Source organism: Neophocaena asiaeorientalis, unplaced genomic scaffold (assembly GCF_003031525.2).
Source record: "Neophocaena asiaeorientalis asiaeorientalis breed wild unplaced genomic scaffold, Neophocaena_asiaeorientalis_V1.1 scaffold264, whole genome shotgun sequence".
NCBI classification, from domain to species: domain Eukaryota; kingdom Metazoa; phylum Chordata; class Mammalia; order Artiodactyla; family Phocoenidae; genus Neophocaena; species Neophocaena asiaeorientalis.
Window position 1 is genome coordinate 6241483 of NW_020185332.1, and position 19477 is coordinate 6260959.

Below are 19477 nucleotides of genomic sequence, written 5' to 3' on the forward strand. Positions count from 1 at the left end.
TTTTTTTTTTTTTTTTTATTATTAGCTCCACAAGTTATTACGCCCCTCCTTAGGCCTGGAGCTTGGGTTTGAAGAGCTGTCAGGATGACTGTATTTCCTAGAGTTCCAGGATGAGTAAGAGAGGACAAGGAGGCATAAAAGCCTCTGTTCTGAAATAAAGCAGATAAAGCATTTAATTGGGTAAGAGTTGTTGAGCCAGGGCCTGTTCAGGTCATCGTGCTGTTTTCTGTATCCGCGAAAGCCAGCGTTCAGACTTCTTTGGCCTACGTTAACGACGCCTGTGCCTTTGGGGTTGCCCCATCCCCGGACCCTTGGAAACACTGTGGTTATCGCGGTGATGCTTGTGATTCACCACACTCTTTTCCCCTTTCGGACAAAGTGCTTCTTTTCATATGAGGCTAGATTGAGACTTGTATGTGATCCAGCAGCCAGAGCGGGTGCTTGTTCATCCCCTGCTGACGAGTTGTGGGACATGAGGACGATGGAGTGTTTTTACTTATTGACACATGCATACAATGCACATACGGGTCACTGAGAGACTGGGGACCTCAGTCAGGGTGACCTGGGGCCCTAAAATTGGCGTGTACATGTGTCCCCGTTATGCCGGCATATTTACTGATTGTGCCCCCTTTCGCCCTCCGAATTGTCTTATTTTGCAGGATAAATTGCATTGTCACTTTTCCTAGAACCCTTGGAAAAACTGGTGACTGTGTTTCCAGGGATAGGAAGGAGTGCAGAAAGATCCTTTACGTCCTGTGGTTCTAATAGGACATAGGTTTGCATCACTGGCCTCAAAGCAGCCTTCGTTTCCATGGGGACATTGTGGGCACCTCCCACTACGCGCGGCCTGGACAACTAACTGCCTTCAAAAAGCCATCTTTTTTGGTGCTTTTAAATGACCATACTTGTCAAAGGCCAGGCTGGGAAGTCAGGAAGTCACTAATCAGAAAATGAAACTAAAATCTGCAGGGCTTACCTCCCTGCAGTCAGTTCTACTTGGTGGAGCTCAGTGGATGAGAGCATATGTGTTCGTGGGTTCAAATCTTAGCTCTACCACTAATTTACTAGCTGTCTGACTCTGGGAAAACATTTAACTTTCTTAAGCCTCAGATTCCTTACTGTAGAAGGAGGGCTAATGAAAGTTCCCACCTCACAGGGTTGTTGTGAAGTAGGAAGCACTTAGCATGGTGCCTGGCATATAGATAATACTCAAAATATGTCATCTTAACACACACACACACACACACACACACACACACACACACGCATGCAATCTGCTCTCCTAAAAACTCACCTTCTCACTATTTGAATGTGCCTGCATTCCTGGGGTTTCCCAACTAGCCATTGTAGAGATATAACGGAAGTTTAACAGTTAACTCATCTGACAAAGATGGTGCCTTTTACAAGCTTGAGACAAAGGCTGCTTTTATCCCTGCATGAGAAAGCTTTTAGCACACTGGAATGTAAAGATTGCACAAATGAACTCTGGTAACAGCTGAAACTCCCAGGGTAATAAAAATACCTTCAGGCGCTTTCTGAGTTAGAAAAATACTGTAGTTTCTAAGCAGAAACATCTGGAGGGCTAAGATCTGGATTCCTGCATTCCAGTTTGGTCAAGTGCAGATGACATCACCATTATTAGGGTTGCAGCTGCTTATTGAGTGCTGCTGATTATGGGCTGGCGTGGCACCAAGCACTTCAGGAACATTCTTCCTAGGTGAACTTCAGATTAGTCCTCTCGTGTAGGGTGCTGTCATCCCCATTTATGGCGGATATAATTTAGGATTAACATGCTCCAGGTCTCTTGGCTGTGGTTCACATAGGGGTTTTAACACGACTCTTTCCAGCCCCAGGGCTGTGCTCTCAAGCACCCCAGTGTTATGCTACCCACCTGCCAGGGTTGGACTTTTTACTTTGCCATGAGTTGTTTTCAGGCATGAGAACGTTTTCTAGCTGTGATTCTATGGGTATCAGATACATGTTATATTTGCGGGTCCAGCTTTTGGTCTCCTGTCTTCTTCTCTCCCAAACTTAATGCCCAGTGGGTCCCACTTAAGACTGCTTTTTATTATTTGTTTTTGATGCCTAGTGATTTTAAAGAGTAACTGATTATTCTTGAGTTAAGTCTGTTGGTCCTTTAAAATAGTTTCTAGATTGTTGGTGTATTTAGAACCTTAAATCCTTCTAGGAAACTCGAGAGGAAAGACTATGATAGCTATACAGAGCTTAGAGTTGTAACAAAGATTTTATTATCAGCATTGGTTATTACTTTTTTTAACATCTTTATTGGAGTATAATTGCTTTACAATGGTGTGTCAGTTTCTGCTTTATAACAAAGTGAATCTGTTATACATATACATATGTCCCCATATTTCTTCCCTCTTGCATCTCGGTCCCTCCCACCCTCCCTATCCCACCCCCGTAGGTGGTCACAAAGCACTGAGCTGATCTCCCTGTGCTGTATCAGCATTGGTTATGATGGTGACAAACCTAGATCCATCTTCTAGTTGGAGAGTGACTTAGTACATTATGGTAACTGCCTTTATATTGTATAGAGTGTCTGTAGAATGTCACCAAGACATGAAAAGGAAAGTTTGTAAACAATTTTTTTACATTGTTATTGAGATACAATTCACATCTCATACAATTCACCTATATAAAATGTACAATTCAGTCTTTTTTAGTATATTCACTGAACTATGCAACCATCACCACAGTCAATTTTGGAACACTCATATTTCACCTTAAATGTGTCCGTTGTGTAGGAAATGGACATAAAATAGTATATACAGTATGATGATACCACCACAATTTTTTTTTATGTCAGAAAGAAAAAGATAAAAGGCATTATTAACTGATATATAGAATTATGGGTAATTGATTCTTTTCCTGTGTTTTCGGTATATTCTATTTTTTCCAATTTTTCTGTGGTGACATGTATTACCTTCATAACGGAAAGCAGTGAACTAAATTAAAAACAAAAATGAAGTCATCGTAGTTGAACAACATGGGTTTGAACTGTGTGGGTCCACTTACACGTGGAGGTTTTTCAACGCTAAGTACTACGGTGCTACGCGGTCAGAGGTTGGTTGAATCCACAGATATGGAACTGAGGATAAGGAGGGCCGACTATAAATTATATGTGGATTTTCAGCTGTTGGGGGTGTTGGCACCCCAAACCCTCCAGTTGTTCGAGGGTCAGCTGTAGTTGGGAAACTCACATCCCTTTTGGTTTTTTCTCCTTCCCCTTGATCTTTTTAGATACTAACACTAGTTTAAAAAAAATGAGCTAATTAAGATCTTACCTTCCCTTTTAGAATGCCTTTCACTTTAAGTGTAATTAGGAAGCTCATGCCCCACCTTAACTGGCTCCTTCTCAAACCCTTTTCCAGGAGAATACAATGCAAATTAATTGGTGTTTCCCTGACATCCAAGGAAACAGGGTAAACCTCAAACGCTGATACAAAGCCAAGGGACCGTGAAAAGATGACCCTCTGGGCCTCCCCTCTCAGGGTAGCCCAGGTGTGTGTGCACAATGTGCCGAGTGTAGAGCATGCTGGGTATTACCTGTACTGCCTGATGTATGTCTGCTTCCCTATCCGAGTCGCAGGCAGAAGGGCTGTGAGCAAGTCTGCTGTGGCCTAGGGTTACTCACTGCTCTTAAACCCAAGGATTGTACACCGAGGCAGGCCTGCAGTGGGGAGAGTTTGGAGGGGCAGACCTGGGTGAGATCTATGGGCTGGTGCTGCCTGGACTGGTCAGAAGGCCCCAAAACAGCTCTTATCCCTCCCTTCTCCTCTGCCCTTATCTCTCACCTGGGCTGCTAGGGCATTTGTCCTTATTTATTTATAAAATATTTATTTATCTGGTTGTGCCGGGTCTTAGTTGCTGCAGGTGGGCTCCTTAGTTGTGGCACGTGAACTCTTAGTTGTGGCATGCATGTGAGATCTAGTTCCCTGACCCGAGCCCCCTGCATTGGGAGTGCGGAGTCTTACCCACTGCGCCACCAGGGAAGTCCCTGTCCTTATTTTTACGGGCTTCCTTGCCTCATCCATTGCAGATTCTCTGTCTGGCTTCATCTCCAGGCTATTCGGTGCCACAGACAGGGCCTTTGCTCTCTCGGGAGTGTGCAGCCCGCTTCTAGTGGGAGTGTTGGCGCACTTCTGACATCCAGGCAGTTCCCACTCATCTTGGCCCGAGCTGATGCACCACCTCTTCTCCGAGCTTTCTCTAAGTGGGAGGCAGAATCATTTATTCCTTGATTTGTGTCTCATGATACTTTCATCTCATTTATAGCTCTTGCCACATTGTGTTTTAGTTATTTATCTATGGGTTTGTCTCTCCCACCAGAAAGTGAGCTCCTTGAGGGCAACGACTTTATTTCATTAAACTTTTCTAATGCCCAGGCCCCTGGGATCATGTGAAAAAGTACATATTTAACCTGAATATTAGTGAAAATGTACACAGATGCCAGCATACAGGTGAGTGCAGAGTCAGGTTATGTGGCTGGCAAGAGAAGGCAGCAGAAGGCAGTTCCAGAATCCGGACCATATCCCCGAAGGATTAACAGTCCCCTAGTAAGCTTTGATCCTTTTTTCCAAAATGAATTTAGCTCACACTTGTAAGTTTGCTTTGGTTTTGGTTTGAAGGGATCTCAGTGCTCCCTGAGCATGTCACCTAAACCAAATGGATGATTGCTTTGTGTATGCTCTGGCTTGAGGTAGGCTCTGCAATTACTTACCTTAATTAATGTCTAGTTAGAAACTGAATAAAGCCATGCAAAAGTAGTAATATTGCTTAATTAACAAGAGGTTTCTGAGACTTAAATCTGTAGGAGTCTCTTGGTCTAGCTTGGCCTTGGGTTAAATATATACTGCAGAGTGTACAACACAGCTGTGAATGGTTTACCATATGGGTCCAAATAACTAGAAAGGAAAGTCAGCTAAATTAGAAAAGGATGAATCTAGACTACATAAAATAGATTGTAATTAGAAGCAGCACAACCCCGGAGTTAGTGTAAGTGCCAATAAACTGGTACAGCTTCGGTCTCTCTCTGGAAGGGGAGGGTAATGAATTGCCCTGTCATTATTGCCAGTTTTGATTTTAGCAGTATTTGTGTTCTCCGGAAGGGGTGCAGAAGCGGGTGATTTTTCCCTCCCTCATAAGCACAAGTATAGAAGCATAACGGCAGCAAGTTTCTGCGCTTATTTTTTTTCTTATACTTTGGAAATGGAGCTGCTTAAGATTTCCAGCATGGCCGAAAGACTTAACATCCCATGGCAGTGGGAAGCAAGCCAGGATGTGTATTTTTGGTTTCACCTGCACACCTGGAGGTATATTCATTTAGCTGAGACAGCAATGAGGAATGTATTCTCTCTTTTTTTTTTTTTTTTTTTCGGTACGCGGGCCTCTCACTGTTGTGGCCTCTCCCGTTGCGGAGCACAGGCTCCGGACGCGCAGGCCCAGCGGCCGTGGCTCACGGGCCCAGCCGCTCCGCGGCACGTGGGATCTTCCCGGACCAGGGCACCAACCCGTGTCCCCTGCATCGGCAGGCGGACTCTCAACCACTGAGCCACCAGGAAAGACCAGGAATGTATTCTCTTGAAGATGCCAGGAGGCAGATTGGCTCTGAAAAGTAGCTTCTCTCCCACGAGAGTGGCATCGGAGGTGTGGGCCCAAACTCATAACCCCCACGCCTGAGTGTGAGCGCGCTTGTGGGAAAGGCCTTTCTGCCCCACGTAGCCCAGGGCCTTCTCACTCTAACCATCCTGGAAGTGAACAGGAGGGAACAAAACCTTCCCGTTGATGAGGACTTTCCTTTTGTGTTCAAGCTCACTTTAGACTGAATTCTCATCTTACAGCACTGCTGGGAACAAAGAGGGACTAGTGCTGAGTCACAGCCACCTTTACTCTGGGCACAGATTTTCTGATTTTTTTCAAGATGATCATTGTCTACTCGGGTAGATAGATGCCAGACTCATGCCAAGGAGCCTGTGAAACATGGGTGAAGGAGTCCCTGGTGCCTTTCTCATTGTAGGCATCGGCTGTGTTGCCTGCCTGTCAGCCTTTTTTTTTCTATAAAAAATGGTTACCTCTTTTCCATGAGGAAATCCGAATACCGGTGATACCCAGGGACGATGGAAGTCACCACGTTCAGGTGTCAGCAGTGCTGAGACAATAACTACTAACTTCTCTGTCAGCTGAGTTCAGGGCGGGTATCAGTTTCTTTTACATCTGTTCAGATTTTTTTACTTTCTGACTCAGGAAGCTGGTAGAGCAACAGGGCGCAAATTGGTGCTTTCATTTTATGCATAACCCTTCATTTGCAATTTTATTTGATTTCGATCTTAGTAGTGGCCTTTGTGTTTTGCTGCTGGTCCTGTAGAGTATCTCAGAAATGTAATTATGCACAGAAGGCAGACAGGGTTCCAGATTATTAAAATACCCCAGTGGGATTACCAAGGAGACTGTACTTAAATCCTTTCTAAGGGACTCAGCTGAGGTGAGACCAGAGCAGAATGGAAATAGAAGAAATTTGATTTCTGGGCCCAATCCTCTTCTTAGGCACTTAGCTAAACCACGCTTTCCTTGAGTCGGGCCAGGCAGCACCGTGGCAGATGGTGGGAAGGGTACTTTGGGCAACAGTGTGTGTGTGAGTGTCTGTGTGCGTGCATGTGTTTCTCTGTCTCTAAAATCACTCTTACTGGCATTTTAGGCTCCCACTGAGTTATGAATGGCTATTTCCAGGAAAGAGTCTTCTAGCTCTTTTTCTTGAAAAAAACCTCAGTTGGGTTAGCTCAGTGGCCACGCACGTTGTTACTGGGTGGCAAATCATTATCTACAGATTATTCAATGGGTGTACATTTGTATGGTCTAAAGAGTAAGTCCAGTTCTGTAGACAAATAGACACGTTACTGTCTCCAGTCCTTTTTAGCAGCAAGATGGAGGAGTGTGGTATAAAGAAGTATAATTCAAAAACGTACAAACATGACTCATAGAGATATAGGATAAACACATGGCAAACATTTATTTAACTCATTGAGATAGGGCTGGTTAAAAGGGATAGCAAGATGGAGGAGTGTGGTATAAAGACGTACCAAATTATAATTCAGAAAGGTACAAACATGACTCATAGAGATATAGGATAAACACATGGCAAACATTTATTTAACTCATTGAGATAGGGCTGGTTAAAAGGGAAATTTGAGATTCTAGGTGTTTATAGACACTGAGGAAAGAATGTTGGAAGAAGATTGCTAGGCTGGATAAAGACCGTTAATGTCCTTCAGGGCACTGAAGCCATAATCTTGGGGGGGCTATCCTTTCTACTGGACCAAAATCTACAAGTTAACACATAACCCCATAGAGCCTATGCCATAATCAGTAGTGAGTAGCAAGTTGAGTGAGAGCGTGCCCTGGAGAAACAGTCTTGGATGGGCCTTTTAGCCACACTGGGAAGACATGTTCCCTTCCTTTTGCCTTATTTTCAAGTTTTGGATTATTTTCTGTAATAGGAGGCAGAATAGCCCAACGTAGATATTTAATCCTGGTTTGAATCCCAGCTCTGCAAGTGACTTGCTTGTGTGACCTTGGGTGAGTCCTCGTCTTTTCCTCATTGGTACAATGGGGATGACACTAACACCCATCGCACATGGACACGATGACAATTGCAAGAGAGCTTTGTACAAAGCACCTTGTAAAATGCCTGGCATGTAGGTACTCAGTGAATGGTTGATACTATCAATATTATAATAAAATAAAACCCATGGGTCTGTGCCTTCTGCTCTCTCTGTGGCCTGCCTGTGACCTTGTTGTAAAGATGATTTCTGAGGTTTGATACTGATATGCCCAGTAACCTAAGCCAAGTCCCGGTTTTACCTATGATCTAGATAAGGAGCGGATCTGGGCAGTTTTCCTTTATCTTCTAACTAGTCAGTCAGCCCTGCCTGGAGGGCCTCCTGAGTCCTTTATCAAACAAAATGAAATCTGTTTTCTCTGTGCAGTCAGTGTGCCTTGGCAGATGTGAGTCAGCATCCCGTTCAGAATGGCCTCTTGGTTCCTGGCCATGAACAGTAAAGATGCACATTTTCCATGCAGTGCCAGATGTGGAGTTGACTTGGGGTTTCCACCCGCAGAGAGGAGGAGACTCCAGGAGGCCCATTTTGTGGGTTTGGATTCAGCCGTTATTTTAGACTGCAAGTGTTCTTTGTTTTAAAACTATGGCTGATGTTTAAAGGAACCCACGACCCCAGAGTTTTCTATGTGAGCCCTGCTTGTCAGCGGTGCCTTCCCATGGCATCACTTGCTGGAACTGTGGCTTCAGGTGACTAGCACTTAGAACAGGGACTGATTTTTTTCAGATGCCCCGGAGTGTGGGAAGCATTTTTGTAGTTAGCTGATAAGATTAGTTGGCCATTTTCATTCAAGCTTAAAAACTTTCCTGCTGCTTTCCATCAGGAGCCAGATAAATTTGTGTCTTAGTTCCTCACCAGTCTTGAAAATCTTAGCTTCTGTTAGTGTTGAAAAGACATTGAATGTCCATCAACAGAGGATTGGATGAAGATGTGGTACATACACACAATGGGATATTACTCAGCCATAAAAAAGAATGAGATAATGCCATTTGCAGCAACATGGGTGGACCTAGAGATTATCATACTAAGTGAAGTAAGTCAGAGAAAGACAAGTATCATATGGTATCACTTATATGTAGACTCTAAAAAGATGATAAAAGTGAACTTATTTACAAAACAGAAACAGACTCACAAGCCTTCGAAAGTAAACTTACAGTTACCAAAGGGGAAAGGGTGGGGGGAGGGATAAATTAGGAGGTTGGGATTAACATATACACACTACTATATATAAAATAGATAATCAGCAAGGACCTACTGTATGGCACAGAGAACTCTATTACGTATTCTATAATAACCTATATGGGAAAAGAATCTGAAAAAGAATGGATATATGTATATAAATATGTATAACTGAATCACTTTGCTGTACACCTGAAACACAACATTGTAAATTAACTATACTCCAGTGTAGAATAAAAATTAAATTTAAAAAAGGCATTAAAAAAAATCTGCCTGAATCACAGAATTTACTGTGTTCTCATCCACATTCTATGGGATCCTGCACCCATGTCATTGTTTCCCAATGTGAGGCTTTGCTTGGATTACTTTGTGACCTGTATCAAACACAAGAGGAAGGGGATGGGAAAATAGGCATTATTCACATTTATTGTTTTCTTTATGCGTTTGCTTCATCCACGCAGTTTCTTTTCGACCCTGGGCCCCTTCCCTCAGCAGACACTTCCCTTCGCACTGGCACAGGAGAGATCGGAAAGTGCAAATCCAGAGGGGCAGAGCCTCATCTGCCGGCGTCTGCACCTGCGTTAACCTTGTTTAAATGTAAAGTTTTCCTGGTGTACTGGCACTTGCTGTGCATTTGTTGACGGTGATTGTGCTGACATAGGTAGCTGAACACTCAGCCCTCATCCTTCAGCTGCATCCTGGGCAGGAGTGGTGAGTCACCGGATGACCCTTGCAGCTTCAACCTGGACTGGACTATTTTCTACAGGAATAAACCGTCTCACCAGTTATGATGCCAGGTCGAGAGGAAGCAGCACTGTTCTGAAGATAAGATGGTGAAATCCCACCGGCAGATGTGTGCATTCTGGGGTTCCAGCACAGGACGTGCCTTACGTGGCTTTGAGCAGGCCATTGATCCTGGGCGCTCTGATTTATTTTCCTCTTTCTAGTTCAATTTGAAACTTGCGCACAGTGGTATGGGAGGAACAGCTGATGCAGGTGAGGCCCTCGGAAGGAGGAGGGGGCTTCCACTGGTAGAAATAGTCTCCATTTACTTTCTTTGTAGTTGCTGGCATTAGCATTTGTGCGATGTATCAGATATTTCATTGGTAAGGGGTCCCAGCATGCTCGATGCTGCATCGCAGCGGTCTGTTTGTTTGGTCAGTAATTTAGGTAAAATACACTTAGACGCCTTCAGGCTCTAGTTGTTGCTGAGTCCTAGGTGAGATTCAGGTTAACCGCCCAGGCTCTTTACGGGGATTTCCAGTAACTGGATTGTATTCTGACTCTGTTGGCTGAATGCTAAGCTGCTATGAACAGAAAGGTTCATTGTTTGGTTGCTAAGAGAGGTTTGTTTCAATGAGTAAGAGCATGGGACTGCACTGAAGTTTGTGGAGTGAGCTCTTTTCAGGTGTTATTATTTCTTACCAGGGTTGTTTGAACCAAAGGTAAGCATTTCTTTCCCTAAAATTGTAGTTGACCCTGCACCTGACAGAAGCAGTTGGTAGAAGCGATTTAATAGTCTTATACACAGGCAGATTTCCAACGACCTTTCCACTTCCCACCCATGCTTTTCCATCTCTGTTGCCGATTCTCAAATAAAGAATCACCAGGGAGCTGGTTGAAATGCTGCTTCCCAGGTCCAAAGTCCACAAGAGTCTTTAATCATATCTCAGAGGGCAGGGAGGCCCAGGGAGCTGTGTTTTTTTAAAATTTTCTTTAATTTTTTAAATTGAAGTACAGTTGATTTACAATATTATATTAGTTTCAGGTATATAGCTTAGTGATTTGGTATTTTTGCAAATTATACTCCATTATAGGTTATTACAAGATAATGGCTATAATTCCCTGTGCTGTACGGTATATCCTTGTTGCTTATCTATTTTATACATTTTTTTTTTTTTGGCCGTACGTGGGACTCTCACTGCTGTGGCCTCTCCCTGTGCCTGCGAAGCACAGGCTCCGGACGCGCAGGCCCAGCGGCCATGGCTCACGGGCCCAGCTGCTCTGCGGCATGTGGGATCTTCCCAGACTGGGGCACGAACCCGTGTCCCCTGCATCGGCAGGCGGACTCTCAACCACTGCGCCACGAGGGGAGCCCTATACCGTCATTTTAAATGTCTGTATATTATCCCACTATAAGGACAAAAACATTTATTTAATCAATCTACTATTAGACATTTTCCCCCTTTATTTTTTGCCAAAATAAGCATCTTTGAGATGATCTCATATTCAGCAGTTGGGTTTCTACGTTGACACTGGCTACTCTGAAAATCAGAGCTAAAGGTGTAAATGCTGCAGTTAAGGTAACTAACGTATTGGTATGAATTCACTTAAAAATGAGTATGTAAATACAAAAATGTTACTTATTTTTATACCCAGAAATTCTAACTTTCTGCTTTTTGATCTTTCTAACACACTTGAGAGTTTAGAATACCTTCTTTGTAAGTCTGCTCATTGCCTCTGTCTCAGAGCATTAGCGTTCTGACCTTTCTGTTGCTTTGGAACTCCTGATTTCCTATAGGCTGGGCTGTTCGCAGTTCACGTGTGACCCTGGAGGCTTAACCACTCTGCTCTTTCTCACTCAGGAATTACCTATCCAGTTATGGCAAAGACTTCTTTTTATAAAACAAAGTTCATAATCAGTCAGGAGAGAGACCTTTCACTTTCTGAATTCTTAAAATAGTGCTTCCTTAAGTTAAACGGCCTGTTAAGAGTATTTCTGATATAAAATTGCATACTTTCAGATACCAGAAGGCATTGCTTATCTTTGTAAATACACATGTTCCAATTAAAATAGGTACTCAAATATTTTGGTGGCACTTCAAAACTCCCAGTTTAGATTTAGATTAAAACATTATTCTTTTTAATAAAGTTACAAAATTGATTATTAAAATGGCCTATTGAATATTAAAAGCAATGGAACATTTATTTTCCTTACAAAACAATTTAGTCTTCTGTAAGTAGGACTGTATTAATCAATTATGCTATTAAAATACAACTGCCATATTAAATCTGACTCATTTGTCATGACATTTTATATAATTATAGAAATTGTACTTAGCTGCTTATATAGCCATAATCCTGCAATAAATATAAATAATTGTCTATTAATTCAGGTCACGGTTACTGTCCATTAAAACCTCAGTTAAATGGTAATTCGGGGACCTTCATTTCAAATCTTTCTAAATCTTTGTTGTTCCATGTGACTGCCAAAGCCCCACAAATGCACCTCCTACTGTTGAGTCTAGAAACCCAATTTATGAATGAAATAGTTTTTTTTTTTTTTTTTAATACAGATACTTTAAAAGGTCCATTTAGACTTGAGGTTTGAGGCTGTTAGGAAAAACAGAAAAGAGGGTATACATGTTGGGTGGAGGGTGCTGACAAAAAGAAAGAAAACATCTTAATGTCTTGGCATTTCACTTTAGGGACTAATATATACATTTCAGGTTGAAAAAATGCTTAAAACCTTCTATGTAAGCCCAGAGAACTAGAGCATATGGTTGAGTAACTACTCCCTACTTGTGTCTTCATAGGTGTGGACGAGGTCACCATCGTCAACATTTTGACCAACCGCAGCAATGCACAGAGACAGGATATTGCCTTCGCCTACCAGAGAAAGACCAAAAAGGTACAGCAGGTTCAGGGATGGAGGGCATTCCATGTTGAATTTCAGTTCCTCAGCCATTGCTTTTTCTTTTTGTGAATTCTGGCTCTTCCCAGCAAGCGCCTCCTGGAACTCTAGGAGATCCAAGGTTTTCCCCTTACATCCTGTAAGAGTCACAACTCACATATACGTGTCCCCTGGGGTGCTTGGAGCTTATGCATAAAGACCACACCCTCTTCCAACCCAGAGGGTGTAAAGGGAGCAGTTCTGGAAATAGAAAGGATCGGGGAAAACAACAACAGGTATCATTTATTTAGTGCTAACCTTTTTGCCAGGTATGCCGTTCTCTACATGTGGCCACTCATTTCATCTTTATGACTTCTGCTGGTTCTTGATAAAATGTTTTAAATTTAATCTTGGGACACTAGCTTCCATTTGAGTATTGATCCTGACACACTCCTCTCATTCTTAAAAAAATACAGTTGAATTCCTAAGATCTTTGCAACCGCCAGGTTTAGTTTAGTAGCTCATTTGGTCTCTAGGCTGTCTTCACCTTGCCATGCTCTCACTATTTAAAGGGTCTTGTGTGCCTTTTTCCCTTGCTCGTCCACGAGTGGTTAAGGAACAGCCCAGCACTTGTTCATCCTTTATTTTGTCGCAGTGTTAGGAAATTTATTTTTACAGACAGGCTGCTTTATTTTTAACTTCTTGCTATTAAAAGCTTTCGATTTATTCTTGGACGGTGCAGTAAGCATGGCTTCCTGCAGCTCCCGCTTGACTTATGGCTTTCACTCGTAGTCACAGTGGAGGTGAGCTGGAAGGATTCTAGAAAAGACATTTCTGCACTTGGAGTTGACATGACCACCAGGGTCCAGGAAGTTGCAGGTCACACCCTGCTATATCTCCCTCTCCCACCTCTCAAAACAGTTGGAAAGGACATAAATAGGAAAGCATGCAGCTTGTTTCCTCTCATATGCATTAAAATTTTTCTTCCAGCTAGACTGACATTAATCTACTACAGTGAGGCATGGAAGGGAGTGTTTATTTCTCCACTTTCCCAAAAGGATCTGTGAGCTGGTAGAGCTGAGTTCCAGTTGGAGCAGAAGGCCCACCTCTTTGGACAGTATGCCTGTAATTGCTCCTTCAGCTGTCACAGAGTGTGGTCTTGGAACACACTTGGGTGTGGACACATAAGTGTACATAGAAATATAGAAGCCCGGATTTCGATTTCAGATGAGATATATGGAGGACAAAGCTCTCACATACCCTGTTGGAGGGATGATGTTACAGAATCATGGTTTGGTGACCTCACAGGCTTCATGGTGGGCTGGGGACAACTCACTATCCTATGATTCTTGATACCTCTTAACCCTGGGCTAAGGAGAATTATCACATTTTAAGAAAGATACATAAAATAATGGAGATACTTTCTGAAGGAAATCCTGAAAGCAGAACCTTATTGTTTGCATAATAAAGGAGAAGGCCCTGTATTGTACTTGTAACAATAGGGACCGAGGCTGCCTAGGTGAGGGGCTTGAACAGCATGGGTACAGCTAGTAGAAGTGGACAGGAACTGGGACAGAGCATCAATGTTATATTTCTTTCATGTTCAAGCAGATGCCAGGTTTCTCCGTAGAAGGAATGGTCATATTTTATTTGTCAAACATATCTGGACAAATATTCCTTGCTAAGTGCAAAGAAAGCCCTGTGCTTGACATTATGAGAAGCAGGAAGTTGGCTGCCCATAAGGAGTTTATTATAGAAGTGGAAGAAGTCAGTAGGTGCCCAAATGCTATTTGAAGTCTGAACAGAGAATGGGTAGAGGGGAGTGTCAGGGTAGGCTAAGTTTGGAATTACCTAACCTCAGAGTTCCACGCCGGAAAATTGGTGCTATAATTGGAAGGTGTAGCTTTCTAAAGTTCTCTCCTAAGTGCTATGTGTTACTAGGACTTCAGGAAGCAGGAGAAAGTAGGTGATGAAAGGGTTGGGCCAGATGATTTCTAAGACCCATCTCAGTCCTCGACATCTGTGAATGATTTGAGAAGATTCTCTCTGAAGCAGGCTGCACATCACCTCTTAGAGCCTACACATGCCTCTAGGGGCTGAACATCGTAGATGCCATGGGTGCTGCTGGAAAGCAGGAGAGGAAGAGAGAAGAGGGGGGAAAAAGTGAAAAGAAAGAAAAAAAATAATTATAACAGGAGAGTTCAGCCATCACTCAGTGCCCATGATTTGTAGGAAATCTAATCCCCGAGGAAGCATCTGTCAAAGCCACATCGAATTGGGATATCTGTCTGCCTATCTGGGTGCTGACTCAGGCCTCTGACTTGAAATCTGTCAGTGGATTTTAATGGTAACAGTGGGAACCTTTAAGAAACTATATAGCAGGGAAGCCCAGCGGTGAATGGGGAGGGTGTTAGTCCCTGCCATCTTGATAATACCGTTCCAGTTTGGTATGGAAAATAGAGGTTCTCTCAGTCTTAGGTGAAGTGTCTTGCATAGGAAAGCTTCATGAGATCACTTCTAGCCAAGTGGGGGCCTCTGGTTCCACCTGGAGACTTTCTGGAGCCACCTCTGCACAGCTGTACAAAACCTTTCACAGGAGGATACCAGCAGGCCACAAAGGTTCTGCTTCCTTGGAGGCTCCCCACTTTGATCACCTCCTTCTTAGCAGGGGCCTTGACCCTAGAAAGTGCCCTGTCTTAAATAGGCTGTTACCACGTGTGAGTGTAAGCGTATTGTAAACTGCATAGCTTTCTGAGGCATTGCATGCTGCTCTGGTTTCCTTTTACTGACTGGACGAGAGGGCAAAATCAGCTTGGATTTTAGGGGATTTTACCGGCGGAAAGTCTGATCTTTCCATTTCTGACCTTTGGGTCTGCCAAAGGGAATGCGGTTGAAGGATACTTTGACCGAACACCCTAGAGTTGTCAAAGAATCACAACCTGCTTTACAAACACATGCCTCTATTTTTTTTTTTTTTTTTTTGGTACGCGGGCCTCTCACTGTTGTGGCCTCTCCCGTTGCGGAGCACAGGCTCCAGACGCGCAGGCTCAGCGTCCAAGTCTCACGGGCCTAGCCGCTCTGCGTCATGTGGGATCTTCCCGGACCGGGGCACGAACCCTTGTGCCCTGCACCGGCAGACGGACTCTCAACCACTGCGCCACCAGGGAAGCCCCCACATGCCTCTATTTTTGTCTTACTAGTTTTAAAGGGAATATTGGTTACCAACCAAGTTTTCCATGTTGTTGTCTGCTTTTCTGAAGGAACTGGCATCAGCACTGAAGTCAGCCTTGTCCGGCCACCTGGAGACAGTGATTTTGGGCTTGTTGAAAACACCTGCTCAGTATGACGCTTCCGAGCTGAAAGCCTCCATGAAGGTAAACACGTGTGAGATGCAATCTCTGTCAAATCTGCCATTAATATTTGTGAATTACAGCTTCCTGAGTGTAATTAGGTGATTTTCAGTTATGTTGAATTCTCATTTGGAATCATTTTTTGGGAATGAACTGAAGCTATAAGGCTCAGGATTTGTACCAAAAATATTTCAATTACTTTTTTTAAGACTGTAAAGAAATTTCATGATGCAGAGAAGTCAGTTACCAGCTGCTACTGCTTGGCACCTGGGCAATTGGAATACCATTTGGAAAAACTACTTCCTTGATTACACTTCCTCTTTAAAAAAGATTTGTTATGATATTAAGGCGAAAGTAAAACTCATAGCTTTTGTTAAGTGAAGCTTAACAAAAATCTGCGTATGCCGTTTTGGTTGTTTCTTCTGACCCCCTTGCTGGTCCCATTGTTTGATTCAAATTTGGAGCAAAGTCAGAGCATCACAGTGCACATAAAGGGTGATTTCAGCTCGCGAACGGTTCCTGTGTTTTGTTCAAAGGATCAAGGCACATGCTACTTGTCTTTTGCTTGTATTTTGCAAAGTTATTTTGAACATGGATTTTTTAGGTTAAATTAGATAGTAAAAATTCCAGGTTGTAAGTTCCCCTGAATTTTGTGTGTACCTAAAACATCGAGTATTATATAAATGGAATAGATATATAAACATAAATGCATGTTTAATGGCAAAGCACAGAACCCTTTTCGTAAGTGTGCCTGCAATACTTTGAATAATCTGACACTGCCCTCTGCTGCTAAAACTGGGTAAAGCCTCAGAGTGGAGGGAAAGCTGTAGTTCTGATGTTTTTTTCTAAGTCCGAGTGCATTTTCTGTGATGCCACCATTTCTGAATTATGGAGAGACGGAGCTGTAAGTCAGTCACCAGCTAATGAGCTAATGTCACAGTTCAGTTGTCATCCCTTCCCCCACAGAGCACCTCGAGAGGGAGGCAGCTTCCCACCGGGTATTTCCAAGGCCCAGAAGTTGATAGCTCAGGGCTGCTGAAAGATTTGCTCTGAAATCAGTTTTCCAGCTTGGCCCAAGCTGTGCTCAGTTTATTTGAGCAGACTTGCTCTGAGTTTTCTAAGTAGACTATATTGAACAGAATGATAAAATGTCAACAACACTTAATGATCCTGTTTAATAAAAAGAACACTGAAAACACTCAGTCTTGGGACCTTTGGAACCATGGATGAGCTGGCCTCTCCTAGGTTTCTTCTGACCATCATCACTTCAGATCAGTTTATCTTATTTTTGCCAAGAATTCATTTAGTTGTGATTTGTGCAATTTTATAAGTATCTATTACTAGGTATTAGTGACTTGAAACAGACCTGCTTGAGCTGTCAATCACCATTGTAATCTATGTAATTGGGCCCAATGAAAGGTGCTTTGACTGCTAGATCTTTGACCTTGTGCCAGCTCTTCCATTAGCTATCACAGCTGAGTACCCTTCTGAAATCCATAAAGCTTGGAGTGACATGAACTGAACTATGCTTTAAAAAAAATCTGTTCTGACTTCTGGCAATATCTACCATATGTTACAGTAGACGTTGCCCTCGTGATGGGAACTGTGGACAGTCTGTGGAGAGCTTGGGCCAAGTTTGAAATTGCCAAGGTCACCTTTAAATATAGAGGAAAAAATGCTATTAGAATTCTCTGATATTAACATGGGTATATCAGTGATGAAAGAAAACAAATCTTCTATTGCTATACCTGTTCTACGTTTCAACAGTGTCAGGATATAGCATTTCTTCCAATGCATGAGTTATTTTTAGACTATATTATATATCCTTGAGATTGAAAAACTGCCCCCTAAAATATTTGAAGATGCTTGGTAATCTCTTTATAATAGCTGTATAGAATGTTGTGTAGACCTTTTGCTAAGAAGGGAAGAAATGTTGGCTTTGCCAGCACCTCTACAAATCATGATTAAAAACTCTGGGAGAAGAGGCCTTGGCTCATACTAGATGAGGAATCAAATTCAAAATTAACTATTAACCTGAGGCTTAGCTTCTATAAACCACTTTTTTAGGGGCATATAAACTCTAATAAGTTTAATTAATAGCTGACACACTTTTCATGTGGATAAGTAAGTTTCTTATTGTATTAACACCTTATAATTGATTTACATTTTAGACAGTTGTAATTCTACTTAGTTCAAAGTGATATTTCCATACTCGGAAAGACAAGTATTAGAGAATCCTGATTATTAAATCTTGACTTTGATCATGAAGCCAGCTTTGAAATACAGGTTTCATTGGGTCCTTTCAAGCTCTCTGGCATGGCAGCTCAAAAGTGTATATATTAAATTTGAATAGGTCACCCATCAAATTCTTATTCCTTCATAAAGTGTTGGTGTCTAGGTTTATCTGGCACTTCCTTATTTCCTTTTGCTTCTCTAAAATGCCCGAAGAGTGCATCGCAATCAAGCAAAAATGGAAGTACAAGAATGAAATTTTTAACATTAACCCAATTTTACATTTCAAAGAGGTAAAGCTAAAAATTTTATCTTATCTATACCTTTCCCTCGTAAAAGATTTACTCCAATCTAATGATGCTGGCTGCACATGACAGCATAAAATCTCTGTGTTCCTTTGTTTTAAATTTCTGAGCAGAATTGTACAATAAAGAAAATTATTTCTCATCTATTAAAGTAATGGTCAATTATTAGAGAAGTTGAAAAATAAAGAAACATAGGGAGACGATAAAGTTATTCAGTTTACAAACCCATCGCCAAAAGGCAACCACTTTTAACATTTTGGTGTATTCCATTGCTGTCTCTTCCCATTTCACTATATATTTATATATAGTGGAAAAAAAATTTTTTTAAATATAGTTGAGCTAAAAAAAACATGTCAGTTAAACCATCTTTTATTTTGATGAAGCTTTTTTTTTGCGTTACGCGGGCCTCTCACTGTTGTGGCCTCTCCCATTGCGGAGCACAGGCTCTGGACGCACAGGCTCAGCGGCCATGGCTCACGGGCCCAGCCACTCCATGGCATGCGGGATCCTCCCGGACCGGGGCACGAATCCGCGTCCCCTGCATCAGCAGGTGGACTCTCAACCACTGCGCCACCAGGGAAGCCCGTTGATGAAGCAATATTTTAAAGGAATAGAATATAACTTTACCTTGTGCTGAGGAATGCAGTACAGATCCCTCAGGAGGAATGCAGGAAGGGGCGTGCTACACACCCAATCTGTGTGTGTAGTTTACCTGATTGAGATCAGGGAAGTGGGCTAATGGCCTGGAGGGCTTTCCCTGCTGATGTCTGCAATGCCTGGTTCGCAGGGGCTGGGGACCGATGAGGACTCCCTCATTGAGATCATCTGCTCGAGGACCAACCAGGAGCTGCAGGAAATCAACAGAGTCTACAAGGAAAGTGAGTAGCCCCAGTTCTGTGGTGCACCCTCTCAGCCCTGTTTCTGTGACCCCCATCCTGGCCTGCGGGGCTGGTGTTCAGGATAGGGTGCCTGGATTACTTGTGGAGAAATGCTTGCCACCTGGACCGTCCAGGGGTCTGCTCTGTTCCAGGTCCCTCTCCTCCATCTCCTGATGGCCTGGGTTTTGATGATTATATTCCCCTAGAACTAATACAAAAGGATATACAGGAGCAAAAGCAGAGAAAACAAACCAAAAAAAAAGAGATCTGGTGGGGAGAAGTAGAA

At 42.8% G+C, this 19477-nt stretch overlaps 1 protein-coding gene across 2 annotated transcripts in view; it reads left to right on the forward strand.

Moving 5' to 3' along the window:
- ANXA2 (annexin A2) overlaps nt 1-19477 on the forward strand; it is a 44107-nt gene that overhangs the window by 15945 nt on the left and 8685 nt on the right. For both annotated transcript variants that reach the window (XM_024735247.1, XM_024735246.1), the window contains exons 4-6: nt 12350-12444; nt 15687-15800; nt 19101-19191. In XM_024735247.1, coding sequence (XP_024591015.1) covers nt 12350-12444; nt 15687-15800; nt 19101-19191 — 300 coding nt within the window. The remainder of the gene's footprint in view (nt 1-12349; nt 12445-15686; nt 15801-19100; nt 19192-19477) is intronic.